Genomic DNA, 19,720 nt, shown 5'->3' with positions numbered 1-19,720 from the left:
AGAATGAAAACTTCACAAAATAACCAAAAGAAATTCAGTACCATGGTAACTAGTTAGAGCCTGAAGATTTGAGACAATGAATAGGCAGAGATGAGCCTCAGTGCAATGCAATTTGGATACAGGCTGAGTTAAAACAAGAAGGAGGAATCTTGCTAGAATTACGTGCCAATTGGTATTTTTCCCTTCTAAATTATAGGCTAAACATACCAGAAGAAACTCTGCAGAAGCCAAGGAGATGGTGCCTCTCACAGAGGCAAGATGCTGCAAGTCAGCTGATTATAATACTTTGCTGGTACAAAGAAAGGGCTCTCAGTTCCCCTTGAATTTTTGGCTCAAATGGTAGACACTATGCCACAGCTCCCATTTCCCTGCATCACTCTGCGCCATCTTTGTAATCTCATCAACCTGGGCTTGGCAGCATATGGGATATAGAAAATCTTACACCAAAGCAAATTTGTTTCCCCGCATTCAAGTGCAAAAACACATGGGTAGTTATTATGAAGGAGAAGGAAGAGGTGAACACAGCGTTCAATGCCTGGGTGTGTCACTGACTTGCATGATCCATGTGGTGCTTTCTGAAACTGAGATGCAAGATTTATTTTGAGCCCTTCTAGATGCAAGATACTGTGAGATGTCACCAAGAAACTATTTAAGAATAGTTCTGCTTTGAGAAATATCTTCAAAAGGTATGTTACCAAAATTACAGATCACTGTTTCCTGAAGCAAAATTCCATTACAAAACCTTGAGAAATCACTTCAAAAATACAAACAAAAGACATACACATGAAGCAATAGGTATTTTTATATTGGCAGCTGAACACAAAACCAAGAAAGATGTTTATCTCTACCTTCATGCCTGTTGAACTCTTCTCATGCAGGTAACAGTAATTTACTTTCTGGAATCTCTTAACTTCAGATTGGATGTAGAGTGACCACTACCTTTTTCAACAGCAGAAAGCATTACCTGAAAGCCATCTGCCCCAAGACCACCTATGCCACAGAATACAGCTGTTTCCTTAAGTACACTCCAGTCAGGAGAAACTGCATTTGCATTCTGACCCCTGCTATTCTGATCAACCTCTTAAAGATTTCAACTTGTTTCAAGTCTGGAGGCACTGGATTTCAGCAAAACACAGCTCACCTCTCACTCTGCGTGGTGTTGCCAACCAAACTGAGAGGTCTGACACTGGCAAACAGATTCAGCCCTGGAGATACAGAGATGATACACACCTCAATGTTCTGAAAGGTAGACTCACAGGATTGTTCAGCACGCTAATTATAGCCTTCAAGGCAGGACTGAGAGCACTACCCACATGAACACCAGCAGTATGCCAACATGGACTACGAGAACTTGAACTGCTCAGAGAACAGAAGACAATTTCAGGCTCTTCGATAAGGTCCCCAAACCACAAACAAAGGAAGGCTGCCCTCAAGAACATTTTTCAAGAGCTTGAAAAAGAAAATCCGGTTTTACTAAGCACAGTTAGTGAAGCATCAAATTGCCTCCTAAAGCAGAGACTTTGCTCTCTACACAAAGCAAGTCTGGAACAATTTCAAGCATTGTGTGCAGCGGCCAAGGGTGGAAGAATGAAAGTTTACCTACACCATTATGTCGCTGTAGCAGCCATGATATTCTGTGAGAGTATTAGCAGGATTACAACTGCCTTTGCTTTCACCATACACACCGATAACGTGAGTTAAAACATCCCTCCTATGTGGCTTCAACGAGGCACTTAAAGCGGTCAAAAAAAGCTGAAACACTAAGCAAAGCAACCAAACTGCATTCTGGTTATTTTCTCCCTCTTCAATTTCACTCTTTTTTCCAAATGATGAGCAAAAAAGACAATGGATTCCTTGGAGTCAGACTTGGATCCTGAAAGAATTCTGTCCTAGTAGGAAACTTTAACTTCCTGGCTATCAGCTGAATACTGCCTTTACTGAACAGAAGGGTCCATATGTTCTTGGCTGTGATTCCAACCACCTTGGAAACAGCAAAAGGTAGTTTTATCTTTTAGATTAATTTTGGCAATGTGGCAAATTTGTCAGAGGAAATAATCTCTGATAATTTACAGCAGCAAATATATGGCTTAAAGTCAAAGAATTAACAAAAGCAGATTTACAACGAAGATTCTTGATTTCAAATAGGCAGACAGACTACAGACAATAGTCTCCTAGACAGTAGATCTGGAAGGAGTACATCTAAACACCAGCTCTAGTACAAGGAAGCCAACTCCCCCCCTCCTTATCTCCACAGGGAACAGGATATTCACTCCTTGGCCAAATTCAACCCCCTAAGCTGAATTGGTGTTCTAATATCCCCCAGAGGGCTGCTCATTTTTCCCTTCCTGTGATTTGAGGGTAGGTTCTCATTCTGAACCTCAACAGATACATTCTGAAGATGGAAATGGAAAAAGTCCTTAGATTTGCTTCTGTTAGAAATATGAAAGCTTTCACCTCCAAAAAGAAAATTTCAGGGAAGGACTCCAGATGTAAGATGAATAAATACCCTAGAAGAATGCTTGAGCAAATACACCCACCTCACAAGAAGCGATCAGAAAAGTGCAGATTTGCTGCATGACTTCGGAGTTACTCAGTACAGAGACATAAAAAAGGAATAGCTGTAAAGTTAAATGGAGCTGGCATAGCCACACAGGTAAAAAGATGATGAAAGTAGGGTTAAAATACAGCAAGGATGTGGGAGAGACAAAAACACGTTTAAGAGCAACTCCCAAAACTAAATATTTTATTTTAGGTTTCAGTAGATAGGGTGGAAAAAGGAACAGGAACAAAGACAGGACAGACAGCAGGAATGAGTGTGTAAAGCAGGAAGTCACAAATTCAGGAAGATGAGAGCTGTCTGCTGAGACCAGACCAAGAAAATTATTCCAGGACTAAGCGTGGTTTGAAGAATCACCTTTCTGTTGGTAGCAACAGCGACTTATAACACAAATACAAAATGATAACATAGATTTAGAAATTGAGAGCTGTTTGTTTTTGGTTTTTTTTTTTTCCACAAGGGAAAAGTGAAGAAAGCACCTTATCAGCCTTCTGGCAGAGCCATTTACCACCAAATTCTTGAGCTCAAAACTTGCAAGGAAAAAGCAGGGAAACAGAAAGAAGGGTTAAATACAACAAACTTTCCCACTGCTAATTGTGCCTGATGGAAACACACCATGCATGCCTACCTTGGCTACTGCTAAGCCTCACTTAGGAGGACAAACAAATTACTGTATTAAACAAACTGGAATGTGCACAGGTCTATTAATTAGATAAACAACTGGGTGAAGAGATACTAGGTTGGAAGTAAATAAGAGTTTTACAAGGATCAGACCTGTGACCCATCCTGTTTAATACCTGTATCAGTGGCCTTCATCACTATGGTTTGACCTCCTATGTTAAGTTTGTTGAAGGAATTAAGAATCAATGTCAAAGATAGTGGAGAACAGGTGTAAAAAAGCTTGGAGATGAGAATTAGCAATGGAAACAAGATCCAAAGTACAAAGTGCTGATGATGATCACGACCAAACCAAACATAAGTGCTGTGAACAAGGTAACTGTAATCTAAGGACGGATCCAATAACTTCTGTAAGGGCAAGGGCAGACTAATGGCAGCGGGGAAACTGTCATCCAGCATGTTGCAAACAACGCTGGCCACATACATCTAACATAGGAAACCACTATCCATGCACTATAGTTCATCTAGCAGGAAGAAAGTCTTGCACATCTCTCCTACAAAAAAGGAGAAACAGTTCAAAATACCTTCAAGTTATTCTTGCAAAAGTAGCTTGTTTCCTTCAAAGGAATGCACTCCTTTAGGTACCCTGAACCAATGGCCAGATCCTTGGAAGCACTCATGCTTTGAATTGACTGAATGGCATCTATCCCATGAGAGCTGCAAAAACTTAGTACCTAAATCTTTCCAAGTTTGGCCAAAGGTTTGATGGCATCCCATGATTTGCTGAAATCTCAAACAATAACAGCACACAGCTGTGTGCAACTAGAAGAAACCATAGCTGTATTTTTGCAAAGCAGTGTGTCACAAAGGCTGCAAATAGGCCCTATGATACTTATCTCCAACACTCATACCTACAATAATAGCAAAGAAATACTAAGTACGTGTATTTCCTGTGTTAAGAGCCAGTACAGAGGGAAGGAAATTTAAGGGGAAAGTAATTAACTGAAAACTTTTTCTAAGAAAGAGCACTAACTTTAACACCAGAAGGCAACTGCTGACCACCAGAACTGACAGCTTTGAAAACCAAACCAAAACAAATAATCCCTCTCAGCAACTCTTGCAAAGTGATGCCTCCTCAGCTTTTCCCAGTGATATTGGATTGGATTCCATATTAACTCATAAAAATAAATTCTCCTGAAGTACTATAATCAACTACTTAGTATTCTTCAAAAATTTCTGCTTTAATCAACATTTCATTAATTATGCAGGTTTGTCAAGAATAGGTCAACAAGGAGTTTCTCTCTCTTTCAGTATGTAGTGTTGCTACTGATAAGATCAGCACTAAGATACACCTTGCTGTAATGAGCAAACAGCAGCATAACTTTCCAAATCAGAACCATCATTAGGTAGAAGTTATTAATTATGTTACAGTGGCATGCAGAAACTAATTGCAGGGCTGAGTTAAACACTATGTAGAGATAGGAGAGTAAGCCTGTCTGCACCACACAGCAGAGCAGCAGACTCACAGAACAAACTGGAATGTCTTCCCAGAGCTGCAGACACTGGCAGAGCTCCTAGGAGACGCATCACTCTAACCAGAAAATGCTGTATTGGGCTATCCAGACCAAGCAGATCACCATAATCAAGGGCATGGATTCACTGCCTTTTCTGACTCCACTTCCAGTATAGTCCTGAGCTGTGCTGGTTAGCAACACCAAGAGGCAATCTTCCTAGCAAGCTTATTTGATTACTGTATATTCAGCCTGTTTTCCAGGAATGGAGAATTTAGACACGAATTCTGGTACCAAGCCTGAATGTAATTCACATGCACAGAGATTTGTAGAAAATGCAAATTTAAGAGACCTTTTTCAAAAGAAGCTATTTGAGGATCATCAGAACTAAAAATGCAGATTTTATTTTTAGGCTTTTTTCCTAAATCAGTGATAATATCTCTAGTAAAAAGTTCACAGACTCGGATAGCATAATTTTAAGAGATAATCCCAATGACAGCAATTCACTGTTACTCATTCCCATACCACTTTACCTCTCTGCCTGTGAGGATGTGCCTCGCCAGCTTTACTTTTGCAAAATTCCCCTTTCCAATCGTTTTGAGGAGTCTGTAATTTCCAATATGTGGTTGCTCATCTGCACAGGAAGCTATAGAATTCCTGCAACGAGCTCCAGAGCGCCCAGTTCGAGAGGAAACTTCCTGTCGTCCATCTCCATGGGACGTGTGCTGCAATGAAAACATACACACATAAGGCTGAGAAATAAAGAAAAAAAAATCATATCAATGTTGAGACAGTTTAATACTATTGATAAAACGAAAATTCTTCTCCAAGAGGGTTTTTTTCTTCTTGTGCTGAGATGCCTGTTCCTACAAAACTTCATGTCTGGAAATACACAAGACAGTCTGGAGAACTATGGAAGAAATCTTAACATATATAGAAACCTCAAATATTAATAGGTATAATTAATAGTAATTAATAGTACTTCTTCGCCTCCTGGCAAAGAGCTTATTTCTGAAAGAGAAGGTTCTCCTCACATCCCTTAGCTCCCAGCTCACGCCTGCAGTCTATACACCATTCTCATCAATTAAAGCATTAGTCACATACACTCAGTAGGCTGCAGATGTGGAGCAAGTGCTCCGCTCCACATAAGACAACAGGCTAAATTTACTGCCATCCCAGAATTCCTACATTGTGCTGTCTGTCTAAAGACATCCAGAGGAGGTTTAGGACAAAAAGCAGAAGGTATTCTTAATTCTCCGCTCTCAAAATGTTAAGATTTTCTGCTCTCTTTGCTCATCCTTTTTGCTGATTATAGCTTTCAGAAGCAGTGGCATTCATCAAGAAGTTAAAGCATTAGCCTCAATGAAATCTTTGCTATAACCCAATCACAGAGAAGCTCATTTTTCTGTTCAAACACTACTCAAGCATGCAGGTCAGCTTAGGAGGATAGAACTTCAAGGTTCCTTCAAAAGCACAACCATAGAATGGTTTGGGTTGGAAAGGACCTTCAAGATCATCTAGCTCCAAATATGTAAGTACGTAGAGGCTTAGCTATCATTCCCTCTGTTTCAGCGTCTCAGTATCAAATACCCTTTCACTTACAAAAACATAACCATTAGATATCTGTTACACCAACAGCCAACAAGGACTTGCAACAGTGTGCTCAAGTATCTGTTTAACATATTGTTTGTAGCTTCATCTTTTCCATAAAGCACCACCTTTAGAAAGGGATCTTCAAATGTATATCCCATGGGTAAATCTACTCAGTTTCTATTGGAGACATCTATCTTGTCATCCATTGGCAGAATGGAATAAGCTTTGTTTCATATATTTTATACTGCTTTGGGAATTCAAGAGTAAGGATTAGGCTTACCATATTATAAATACAAAAAGCAGCACATATACAAGCCTCCAAGAAAACAACGTTCAATCAAGGATTTAGAAGTACGTTTTCCTCTCAAGTAGTCTACGTATACTGTTCTGTTTCTTAAGGGAAAATTACATTTTCTGTATGACTGAAGTACAATTTCTGTAATATGATGGTGTTTATTTTCCAAACAATGCAATTGCTTTCTCCCTCCTTGAAGTCTGTATCATATAGGGCAGCAAGAAGTTATCTCCATTTATCCCGCATTCCCTTCTGCTCTTTCCAACACTTGCCATGCTGTTTATTTGAGCCCCAAAGGGCCCCATCCAGTTATCTATCCCTTCAACTTCTTCCTGCATTAATTGTAGCTTTTCTACTCTTGCTGAAACCCGACAGGGACAGCCAAAAACCTGGCAGACAGGTTTCAGTCTGAAATCACCACAGCAAAGGGATGAGAGATCATAACTGAAAAGTTAACAACCATGGTACAAGCAGAAATGAAAAACAAAACAAAACGAAAACAAAACACATGCTTGCATGGCACTTGGCGAGTTCATGCACTATTTAATAAGCTGATGTAACCCTGTGACCACATACTCTGGCACCTTACGTTCCTCGGTTTGTTAATTTGAGTGCAACAGCTGTGATCAAATTATTTTTAAAGAGCCATTTGTTTCATTTATGAAATACTAGTGATAGGAAGGCTATATCAACCCGCAGAAATCTGTTGCAATAGTTACTATTTAAAAATAAAAAAATCAATGGTGGTGCATATAACGTTTTAGTGTCAGTCTGGCTTTGGCTTCTCTTTATGGCCTGGCCATTGTTACCAGATTTCTACTTCCAGTGCAGCACTTAATTACTCTGGTCACATAATCCCTTTACTTTAATAAGATACATGTAGCCTCCCTAAGCAGCTGCTGTAAGAATGATTAAAGACTAGGAAATGTTTCTTGTAGTTCTTTTCAGAGCATTCCAATTTCTCCAACACCTTTAGTGGGGTTCATGCTTGCGCTGCGCACACCATAGCAGCAGCTGTTGCAGTTGGACAAAACACAGAGACTGCATTTGTATCTGACCACCCAACAGTAATCCCAACTCTGTGAATTACTGCTTCCCAGCCCCTTCACACGCACAACTCTCACTCCTGGTTCTTCACAAATATTACCTTACCTTTGGCTGCAGTGCAATACAGTTTCCTCACATGTACCTTATTACATGTTCCTGATGATTGGCCCATCCTGACCTACTTAGTATTTTAGCAATCTCCTCCTAGTTTTTAGGAATGGCAGTATACATGTCTTCCAAACCACTAACGGCACAAGAACCAAAAGCGTAAGAACCATAACAAGATCTACATTCAAGTGCTTGATAACAACTCCACATTTTCAATACTATCTCAAGACCTGTAACAACTGCTAAGTGCTTACCAATAGAGCATTCTCAAGGAGAGGATCAACAAGACTACCTGCATCCTCTCCAACAGCTGAAGGAACTACTAAAGCCAGTGAAATCCTGTTCCAACAATTTCACTGCTCTGCATGCCATTAGTGCCAGGCCAATGCTGGATGTCCAGGATGCCCTCTCCATCCCCACATGCAGTGGCACACCAATGCCAATCCTTTATACTCCCCTAACTTTGACTTCCAACATACCTTGTAACAGGTAATGCAGAGAATTTCTCTGTCAGCTCCTAATACCTTCAAGTGTCAAGTCATTCAGACCTGCTAGAAAAAAAAAAAGCAGCAACTGCTGATGCTAGATATTAACACCCTCCTAAACTGCTATCCCTTGCAACCAGGGGCTGGGATGTCCTGCACAGCATCATGAGGATATTTCTTGGATGCGTTAGAGGAAGGCTCACTTTTAATTCACGTACAGCACTCCAGGAATACAGCTGCCCTATTTATGCGGCACTACACTGAGCTGATGATTTACCTCAGAAAGGGAAGTAAAGCAGAACTAATTAGGTGACAACCTTTCCACATCTGGGCACGTGGTACAGGCACACACACTGCCTGAGCTGCCTGACCTACCTCACGTGCAGTTCAGACATGGGCATCAGGTACACCGTACTCTCAAAGCAGAGAATTTGTATACAGTCTATTCATAACTCATCTTCCTCATATTCTCCTACTCTGTATAAGCATTATTAGATAAAAAACGGATACTTACATATTCTATTTAATGTAGTAAAACACTTCAGTTAATATGTTTTGAGAGCCTCATTGTCCTCTGTTGAGGAATGACTTCTTGTGTCCTATCATTTTCTTCATGCTTTTTAGCTTTGCACTTAAAGGCAGGAATTAACAGCTGTGAACTTATTTGGATGAGTGTTGATAAATTTAACATAATCTCCTTGTATGGAGGTTTGCATTTCCACCCTAACTCTGATTATTTCTTTTCAAAAACATGACCTTTTTCAGTTGTGTTTTTGGAACATCAAGCTGTGTGTTCCTAAGCAGTTCAGTTCTCTCCAACTGACTCGCTCAGAGCTTGCGTTCAGCTCCATAGACATCTGTCCATTTACAGCAATACCTAATTTCAACTTCTATTTCATCTCACATCAGTAAACCTATCAGCAAGTCCTTCTTCTGTCAAATACAGAATTATACTGAACAGAAGATAAGCTTTCTAAAAACTCCAGAAACAGGTTTACAGTTTCAACGTGGGTTCTTTTTTTTTACTGATGGAAATGAAGGAAGAGAAGTCGGTAGCATACAGTACTAAAAGGTGCAAAGTCAAAAAGCCATTTCTTTGAGCCCCAAAGGCCCCATCCAGTTATCTATCCCTTCAACTTCTTCCTGCATTAGTTGTAGCTTTTCTACTCTACCCAAATCATTTCCAAGAACCCACAGAAGAAAAGCTAAATGGCGTAGGTAAAAAGTACAAATTAGCTGGTCCAGGAACAGTTCATGTCAGGCACTGGATTGTAAAGCATTTGACTACTCAGCTTCCTAAAGGCAGCTACTTTGATGTAGCAAAAAAGCATCACTGCAGTCTGTCAGCTCCTATCCCCTCCTGAAGAAACAGTGGTGCAGGGAAGCCTGCTATCCTGAAAGTGGAGACCTGAAGGAACAGGACTAAATGCTATGCGTGGGCTTGGACCAATCAGTGCTCCAGCTTATTCTAAAATCAAGGTTGCCTGAATACCGCTTGTGAGAAGACAATGTTTTCCTCTATACTTCAACAAGCATCAGGTTCAATTTCTAAATCTTTTGAAGACTTCAAAGGCTTGCTTTTGTTTGTTCTGCACATGGTAAGGAGGTCCTCTAAGAAAACCTGTAAGCTTCCAAGCCAATTAGACCCCTGTCCCAACACCACTCTGCTAATACTCAACCCATGACTTGGAAACACAGTAAAACATCTCCACTTGTGTGACCTTACTGTGAGGAACTGAGCCCAACACTAACTGGAACTGGAACACAACACAAAACCCACCTTTTCACAAAAGCCTTCCCCCAGTGATGAGCTGACATCCTTTCATAGCCAGACAATGATTAGCATGAAGAGAAAGAAAAAGAAAAGTAAAAAGCAAACAAAGTATGAATGTGCTGGTTAACTGAAACTGCTCTGGTAGGTGTAAGCTTTATCCAGTATCTGTATGCTTAGAGAGATCTTAACATTCTGAGCACTGAAACCCACATGGCAAGGGATGACTACTGTCAAAGTTGTTGTAATAATTAAAAAGGTGCCAGCAGCTAAGGAAACACCAGGAAGAGACAGAATCTGATATTCACTGGAAGAGCTGAAAAAATATGAAAAAATCCAGCACGGCGAGGACATGCAAAAATACCGTATGATGGTCAATAGGAAGCATTTTTTCTGAAACAGGGAGGACAAATGCTATCAACATTTTTGTTTAAAGTGGTCACGGCGCACAGTGTCAAAAATTACTTTCCAATCAACCCAATGAACAAAGAAAAATTAATCTTACAAAAATCTCCAGGAATGTTTACCACCTTAGCTGTTGTCATGTCTGCATGAAACACTACGCAGAGATGTTGCAGAGCTTCTGGGAGACCAGCAAGAACTGCGAAAGTCTCAGCAGATTCACAATTTTTAATTATAGCTAAAAAAGTTACAGCCTAATCTTTACACAACTAATCACCTAAACATTCCAGGACACAATAAACATCTGAGACACCAAGCAGATCTCTTCATTACTGCATCCTCTGTACATGGCATATAAACACATGGGAATTTTTCACCCTCCACATCTTTCACAGCAGTAACTTAAGGAAAACATATCAGGACATACATCACAGACTTTCAAAGCACCCAAATATTTTAAGTTATATATTTTAAGACTAACTTCCCTGCAACTCTTCCTAACAATCCGTTGCACTTTACTTCACATTTATTGTTAATACATTTTCAAATGCACAGACTGCTGAGTACTACTCACGGTAAGAGAACAGAGATTAGCCCTAAAAATATTCACAGAGGGAGTGTCTTATTGTGCAGATATACCCGTGAAAAAGCAGAGTAAGGTATCCTGTGACTGCTTACAAAGGAATTCCGCCGGCAAGTCAAAACAAAGACCTCAGTTTCTACTAACGACTGAGGTTTCATGGCAAACACTTGGCCATAATTATCTATATAAAAATCAGTATTCAATCTTTAAATCATTGTTTATTATAAAATATCACATTATTTTCCTGTATTACACAATAGAAGATAGCAGTAAGGTATTTAATTCCCTTGCACCATTGACCAGCGCACAAAGCAGGACACGGAGGGGGATGGACCTTGTCGGGCCCACTGTGCTGTGCTTATGTATGCATAACTCTTGTGCTTCATCACATATCTTTAAAAGGTGGTTTTTAAATTAGCTCACTACATAATCAATCTTAAGGAACAACGGCCATGTCTTCCATCTCATGAAATTTTAAGTGCTGTCTTACAAAGGCAAATGCTATCCAACGTGGCACTCAGTTACCAGCCCACGACAGCAGATTTATTCACTGAGCAATGGCCATTGTGGCTGCTGGGATCGAGTGGAACAACTGAGAGGGTCAGGACTCAGCAAGAAATAAAGAGACTTTCTGTAAACACCGTGTGAAGAAGTGGAAATGCTAATTTGGATGCTTCCACTGTGAAAAGGTGGAGGACTTGCTGCACAGTTCTTGGCCTGCTGTCGTACTCATTTATTTATCTGGTATGACACTTTGGGAAAATGAATAGCCAGTTTAATTAGGTCACATTTGTCAAACAACTGGTTTAAAGAGAACCTTAAGAGCAAATACAATCTTTGTATACCTCTTGACATACATTCCCAGTTCTGCCTACAGGTGTGAGTGGAGGACAGGAAGAAAGGAGGGCAAAAACCAGCAGTGAGAGAGGCCAAGGCAGCAACAGCACAGACTAGCACAGCAACTTCCTCCCAGCATGGGGCAGCACACAGGCACAGACTGATGCATGATAGACCTCCCTACTTCACAGAGGAAATATTGCTAATGAGGGGCTCGCACTCAGCTCTCAGACACTTGCAAATTTTGGCCATAGCCAGCCTGTGCTAAAGGTATGTGACAGAGCTGGACACCACCACCCTAGAGATGAGGGTGGGATAGAGCTGGCAGCCCACACTACAGCCTTTGGCAAGGGACAGAGCCTGCCCTTCAGACGTGCAGGTTTCAGCCTAGAGTTCTTCACCTCTCACCACTACAGGCTGTGCTGATGCATTTGATACTGTTTGGGTCATACTCCATACAATGTATGAAAGAGGGAATTTGTAATTCCGTGATTAGCGCTGAACAACAGCAGTGAAGAAATCCTGCTTATACAATCAAAAAGATAAGTCTGGGGCCGGTCAGAAAAGCTTTTTAAAAGCTCTTTTGTTGCCTCACATTATCAAGATCTGACATTTACCATATCTTTCAAGCCAAAGTTTCTTTACTGCTGATTAAAACAGATATTTATTGACATCAGCCTGGGGAACAGTAGCTGAAGAGCCAACCATATTCTAACCTTCATCAACAATACTGCCAACTAAGTCGTTTCCAGAATCATCATTGTCAGTAATTACATGCTAAACAAAAAAAAACCTCGCAGTCAGTTTTCAAAGACCACACTGAGCTTGCAGATAGAGAATTTTGTTTAGGCTTTAACCCTGCAGGAACAAATTTTATTTGAAAGTTAATTTCTGTTTATATGTACACAAACACACAGAGCTCAATGAGCTGCTGCTTTACGGGCCAAGAATTCTTATTAACCTGAGGGCTTCACCGGGAGGCTGACAGCAGCGTTATCACAGGTGTGCTCAGCACCTTCCAGGCCTATGCCTTAGCAGCAGTAGGCCTGTATTCCCCATACACACTCAGTGATTTTTAGAGGCTGATGATTTCCACATTAAGCAGAGCCAACCTCGACACGATACAAGCCAAAACCAAAGCGACCTCCATTTCTGATCTGGCTGCCACCAACAAGGCAGCATTACTTGGCGGAGGAGGAAGTTGCAGACGCATGCTATTTAAATATCACATGAAATGGAGATTAGGGAGACAAATGCCTCCACTCTTAGAATTCCTCAGGCTTAAGTCACCTGTGATGTGTGGTCACTGGGGATTGTCTGTTCACATCAACAGGAATGTTCCCAACTAGAATTAAAACAGAGAATCTGGCAGGTGAGTGAATTGGTAAGAAATCTTAGGAGGAAGTCTACTAAGTTTTGGATATTAAAAACCAGATCTGCTCTGTTTTCTTTCAGTAATTTCCATAGCTGTGTTCTGTTCTACAGACTGCTTCTTCTAATAAGCCACACTGAGAGGTATTAATAAATAAAACACAGGAACACCAAGTCTGATTTTCTAACTAATTCTGGCATATGGTCCCACACTCTGCTTTTCTGAGCTACTGAAACAATGTAAAAGATAAATAAAATGTGAGCTGGTAGTAGCACAAGAACACAATCTGAATGGTGCACCACTGCAGTCATTTGTTAAAGAGAAAAAACAACCCTATTTTAAGTTGTCCTAGCCTTTAGGCTGGCTTAAATCAAATAGAACCAAAATTCTAAGACACGTTTCTAGCCTTTCCCATCTGAACTAGATGGTCCTCTTTTCTCCTTTGTGTCAGTATTTACAGCCACACAAAACAGAAATAAAACCAATGTTTTAAAGGATTCATTTCAGTCAGATCACACAGCTGACCAGACTTGTTGTACAGCTCCGTGATTATCAGCGCCAACACAAACCACGGGTGGGAAGGGGCAGCCAAGGCTGATTCCTGCAGCAGCCTTACACCGGTGGAACTGACAGTGATGAGATGATACAGCACAGGTTGTTCAGCAGGGCAGAAGCATCAACTGTCCCCTTTTGACAGCAATACTACACAGCCTAATTGGTTTTTGTTGTTGTTGTTGAGTACAACCACCATGGTAGTGGGCTATCAGGTATCCTAGGCGCTAAGAAATGTACAAAAAACATTTCTGCTCTTGAAAATTATATAAATAATATAATAAAACAAAAATAAAAATACACCCCAGATGAAGTGATAAAAAATATTTAATTTCTAGATATTCTTCCACCTTTACCCAATTTAACTCAGAACTTTTATACTGGTGAAAAATATGAGAGAACTGTCACAGCTGTCCCTGTAAAAGAAAATCCAAGACTGTAGAGCACAGGCATGCTGCCCTCATCATCCCCTTCTCAAAAACCACACCACGGAGGAAAGCATTCAGATTACGGATCTATCCGTAATAGGAGAAGTCTGATAAATAATATATAGAATAATGCCAGCTTGTCTATTGTCTGCAAATGCTCTAATGCATTTCATACCTAACTGGTAATAATAAATCAAGAGGCAGCACTAAGCTTTACAGTACCTTAAAAGTAAATTTTTGAATCTATTCTCAACTTTACAAAATCTTCTTTAAATAAAAAATTCAATGGGACACTTTTCCTGCACAGAATCCTTTTGTACCGGCTTGTACAAGCACAGTTGCCATCACACTGGCGCTGTTCAATAGCAAATTTTTCACATTAGACACAGTTGTGGACAGAAGAGCATATTTTAGTCTCGCTTTTACTCAAATTACTTACATTTGGAATTCAGAACGGTCTCCAGCACTGACATTACCTTCTCTTCCCCTCAGAAACACAGCTGTGCAACTAACAGAGGTTCAAATTAAATACTTCAGTCTAAAATTTTGCTATTTCATGCTCTTAAAAAAAAATTAAACTAACCTTCCACACCACCTGTATTTCCTTCTTTCTATCGACACTAACATCTTGCCATTCCTTGGGAATTTTTATGGGTATTTGTCCTGTTCTCCAGGACCTCACTCCTCCTGCTCCTATTTCTTTGTTCCTGGTTGTCCTCCATCCTGTCATACGCACAACCCTCTGTGGCTCCTCTTTTCCACCATCTACCATCTTTCCACACTCTTTCTTCCTCCGTGGATCTTCTCTCCCCTCATCACTATTAAAATAGGATTGGTCATCCTTTTCTCCCTAAAAGCCCTTCTTCTACACTGACCCTTCACTTCCAGTTTTGGATGAAGGTCTATGCCATTTCTCTTATGTGCAGGACACAATTCTGCAGATGGCAGAAGAGAAGGGAAGACAATTCTGAGAACCTCTCCTTCACTTGTGTCCCCTGAGCAGCTGGCAGTCACTGCTGTGAAAGACATCACCAGTGAGGAGCTGTTCCACCTTTGTGGTGAGCAGCCAGCTCATTTGCAGGCAAACAGCCAGCTCCCAACTGCCTAAGTGTGAAGTTCCTATGATCACAGATCATCTGGGATGCCTTTCCTCTCAACACCAGGTGACTCCTCGCCAAATTCTTTAATCTGAGGCACTTACAGCTTGATGGCTGCCAGTGGCTTTGGGGGAAAGTCACTGTGACAGCATTTCCACTTCAGCAGTATGTGCATGATGAAGCACCTCAGTGCTATCCACCACCTTCAAAGTAAAAAAAATCAAGTGCTGACAATTAGACCTTGTCTATTTAACAGGAACTGCCAAGTGCTGAACGTGGTTAACTGCAAGTATAGACAATGATAATTTACGTGCACCATCATTCTGGAGGCTAACTCCACATTCAAAACTGCATGTATAGGCATGGATAAAATACGATCAGCTTACTTATACCACATTCAGCACCAGCCAAGGCTTTCTTAGCAGTGGTAATCTTCCAAACAGCATTGAGAGGGTCCACCGCCATGCCCCAAAGGCTGGCTGAACACCTTGGCACTTCTTAAGCCATCTGAACTTCAAAGAGTCCTATGAATATTAACTAACTTCTCTTAAGTGGAAGAAAATCAAGGGTTCCACTCACCTGTGAAAACACAGCATTGGGCTTCAGGCTGGAAGAACAATTAGTTGACGCATCAAAAATGCTACATTTTGTATTTAAAAATAAAACAGTTAATTTTGTATCCATTTCCAGCCTATGGGTAACTCACCCAGACCAAATGTAGATTGAAATTTTAAAAAGGCAAAGCAAGTATCCATTTTGGTGAAGTCCTAGATCACCAACAGTCAGAACATGAGAGAGGGCTTCCCAGGGCTGCAGCACCTTACTGTGGGATCACTGCAACAGATCTGGAAGCGACTCATGTTGGTTGCTTCCTGCCAGTATCACTACCTACAGGTATTTCTGTGGTCGCCAGCCAAAGCACGGCAGTTGAAAGATATGCCTTAATCAAAACCTAAGGCGACTCATCTGCAAGCCAGACAACCCCTGTATGTTAAATTATGGAGATGACTAAAGAGAAGTGTAAGACCAACGTTTTGAAGTGAGAACAAGGTGCCTTAAGTGGAAGATATGTAAAGCCTAACTTCAAGTGCTAAAACACTCTGCTTGTGAATAATGCATTTCATCAAGCACATGCTAAGTCTTTCTACCATTAAGCTATCCATAGCGGGGTTGCAGTTAACCACACTGGAGAACCTTATCTAAGCAGCACCTAAAAGGATTTACTGGAAGGCCTCCATGCGTATACCTGGAGCTCCAAAGTCTCAGTAACGTTTATCCACAGACAAAATAATTATCTGAATAAACCGTGTATTTTCTGGAGTGTGCTGCATCACCTCTCCCCACGGCATAGGAAGAGTCACATAGCACTTTAATTATTTTCTTCCACAAGGCAGGAAGCTCACTGAGATTTTACAACCAAACATGCTTAGTTGGCTTTTTGTTCAATGCAGCCCTTAGCCTGCAGGTTGCATCTAGTGCTAAAACAAATAAAGATCACAGAAGTTAGAAGTGCCTATTATGTCAATAAAATCCAAATCCCTCGTAATGCAGTAATTGTTCCACGCAGCGTGTTTTCCAGTGCTTTGTCTGGTCTTGTTTTGAACAATGGGGCAACCATCACCTTCCTTAGACTATTTATGGGCTGAACAATCCAACAGTTTTTCCTGATCTGTAACCAAAGTTTCCACCTTTTATGTCAGACACATACGCAAGCCCTCACAAAAACCCTCCTCTGTCAAGTTAAGAATCTCATCTCTATAGAGCCCCTGAGAGCCTTTACAGAAAGCTCAATACCAAGTTCACCCATCGACTCATTTCAGGCTACAGCAACTGACAACTCCCTTCTGCACAGCCTCTGCATTTTCCCCCAGCAATGAAAGAGAAAAACGCTCAGACAGGATTACCCCGGGATCAAGTAAGTTTTCATACAGAAGAAGCACAGCTCTTATTTGCAAAAAGGGAGGCTCCCACCCAGCTTCATTTTTGGCTGCCTGCTCATGCGGTACCACCTCTATATTTTTTCCCCTTTAGCCTATGACCTGTGCGATTGTTAACACAGCAGCTCGGCTCGATCTCGTCAATAAAACCTAAGAAAAACATAATTAAAAAGGAACAGGCTCTCTGGATCGGAAGCGGATTTCAATAAAACGGACCTTTCCGTGCCATCGGCACAGGTGACGGAGCCCAACAGCGTCACCGCCGTGCAGAACCCCGCACACCAGCGGGGAAGAGGCCCATTATGTAGGTCACCTCGCCCACCCCTCCCGACGCTCAGCGCTCGCCATCTGCTCGCTCCGAGGCGATGCGGCCGCTCCGGGCACTGAGCGCGCAGCACCGGGGCGGGATTCCTCCTCCTCCCCGCCGCGTTAGGGACCCGCGCAGCCCCGCTCCTGCGAGACGCCGCGATGCGGCGGCAGAGCCGAGCAGGCCGCCGGGTCTGCCGGGAGGCACGCAGCGCTCAACGGGCTAGAAAGGAGAACAAACGTAAGGATAAGCCGGCCCGGGGACGGAGGCAGGCGGCGCTCGGGGCGACGTCCCCCCGCCTGCGGTACTCACGTTCTCGGTGTCGCGCTCGTTCACCGTGGGCAATGGAGTCCGAGTGGACATTTTCCCTCGCTCGGGCACCAGCGCTGCCCGCGGCGCGCACTCGCACTCGCACACCACCCCCGGGCCGGGCCGGGCCGCGCTTCTGCTGGGAGGCGTCGGGCGCAGAAAGCCACCATGAAGGACGAGGTGCCGGGGGGCGGCGTCGCTCCGTGTCCCCCCGCCTCCGCGGCCGCGTTAGATACCCCCGAGGGAGCGGGGCGGCCTCTCGCCCTCCGCCTGCCGCGGGCTCATCCTACGCTCAGCCGGGCCGGGCGGGGGGCTCAGCGGCGGTGCCTCATCGGGCGGTGACGGCGGGGGAAGGGGACGGCGGAGGGGCTGCCGGGGAAGCGGAGCGGCTCGGCCCGTCTCGCCGGCCCCTCGGCGGCTGAGCGCAGGCCGCCCACCGGGTGGGCTCCCCGCTCTTTGCCCCCGCTTCACCGGGCCGCCACCGCTCCTCGCATCCCGCCCCGCGCCCGGTTAAGGCCGGCACCCCGCGGGCCGCCGGCGGGCTGGGGATGGTGACTGCCCGCCCGCTTCTCCTTTCCGTCCTCCCTCCCGCGCTCGCTGCCAGCCGCCCCCCGCCCCTCCGCCGCTCCCTGACGAGCCAAGATGGCCGCCCGGCTTCCTCCGCGCTGTGCCCAGCTCCGACATGAACCGGAAGGGCCCACCCCGCACCCGGCCGCGGCGAGGAGGCCGGCGGCGTGTTGCTAGGGGCCGGGCCGGGCGGGGCGGGGAGGAGCCGGGCTCTGCCGTTCCCTGTGCGGCTCTGAGCGGGCTCCTCCTCGGCGCGGCCTCGAGTGGGACTCTGGAGGGGGGTTGGGGTGGCTGCGAGGGCGGGGCTGGATGGAAGTGGTGTGAATGGAGGGAGTGTGAAGGAACATCGGTGGAAACGTGTCGCTAAATAGGAGCCCTCAGCCGCAGAGAGGCTGTGGGGTTGTAGGGTTGGGCCCACTGCCCGTTTGTAGGCAGAGCAGGGCTGCTCACGGTCAGGGAGCTTCCCTGCTGTGTGTGCAGAGCAGGTTTGGGCCTTGAGTGTCTTGCTGCCTTCCTGCTGTGTCTCTGGGTCCAAAGAGGAACGTGCGCGTGTGATGAGGGCAGCTCACGTGTGCTTAAAGCCTGGGGCTGCTGCAGCTCTGAAGGTTCACTTGATGGAGAGTGGAAGCCTGTGCCCTCAGAATGTGCTTTTTCTGCCCAGAAATCACTGCAGTCACTGTCAAGAATACGAGGACGTTCATAGAACTGTAGCACCATTGCAGTTGGAAGGGATCTTTAAAGGCTGTTTACTCCAACCCCCCTGCAATGAACAGGGACACCCACAGCTCCATCAGGTGCTCAGAGCCCCCCCCAGCCTGACATTGGCTGTCTGCAGGGATGGGGCATCCATCACCTCTCTGGGCAACCTGTGCTAGTGCCTCATCACCCTTATTGTACAAAACATCTTTTTGTTTGGTTTTGAGTTTAAATCTCCCTTCTGTTAGCTTGAAACCTATTGTTTCCTGTCCTGTCCTATCACAGCTTAAGATCTTGATATAGTCATGAGTGGATCTAATAAGAATGGGAAAAAGAAGTAACCTTTGTGTATTTAATATATAGCTAGTGTATGGGAACTGTTGATCACGGCCTGAACCTCTGATTGACCACCTGAGGCGAGGAATGAGTCAACCACGGGAGCAGAGCTGAAGACAATTCACCTCTGCTACCAGAAGGGATGGAGCCTGGCTCCACCTCTCCTAGATCCCATTTAAGTGCTGACTGTCACTGAGGAAGGTTCTCTTTTTGGAGATTGCTCCTTGGGGAGTTTACTGTGAGTCTATGCTATCAGTGAGCATTTTCAGTTGTTTTGATTAACTTTCTGTTGCAGTAATCTTACTAACCTTT

The 19,720-nt window shown here is 43.6% G+C and overlaps 1 protein-coding gene across 7 annotated transcripts in view; it reads right to left on the bottom strand.

Moving 5' to 3' along the window:
- MARK3 (microtubule affinity regulating kinase 3) overlaps positions 1–17,948 on the bottom strand; it is a 61,036-nt gene extending 43,088 nt beyond the window's left edge. For 2 of the 7 annotated variants that reach the window (XM_042814321.1, XM_042814322.1), the window contains exons 1-2: positions 17,813–17,948; positions 5,220–5,411 (exon numbers count right to left, since the gene is read on the bottom strand). In XM_042814321.1, coding sequence (XP_042670255.1) covers positions 5,220–5,411; positions 17,813–17,863 — 243 coding nt within the window. In that variant the 5' untranslated portion in view covers positions 17,864–17,948. The remainder of the gene's footprint in view (positions 1–5,219; positions 5,412–17,812) is intronic. The other 5 variants (XM_042814323.1, XM_042814327.1, XM_042814324.1 and 2 more) reach the window with 5 other exon arrangements.
- Positions 17,949–19,720: the final 1,772 nt, after the last annotated feature.

Source organism: Centrocercus urophasianus, unplaced genomic scaffold (assembly GCF_019232065.1).
Source record: "Centrocercus urophasianus isolate 14NV4802_14NV808 unplaced genomic scaffold, USGS_Curo_1.0 seq_14, whole genome shotgun sequence".
Lineage (NCBI taxonomy): Eukaryota > Metazoa > Chordata > Aves > Galliformes > Phasianidae > Centrocercus > Centrocercus urophasianus.
The sequence above is the reverse complement of the archived record's forward strand: the minus strand, read 5'-3'. Positions and strand labels throughout refer to the sequence as shown.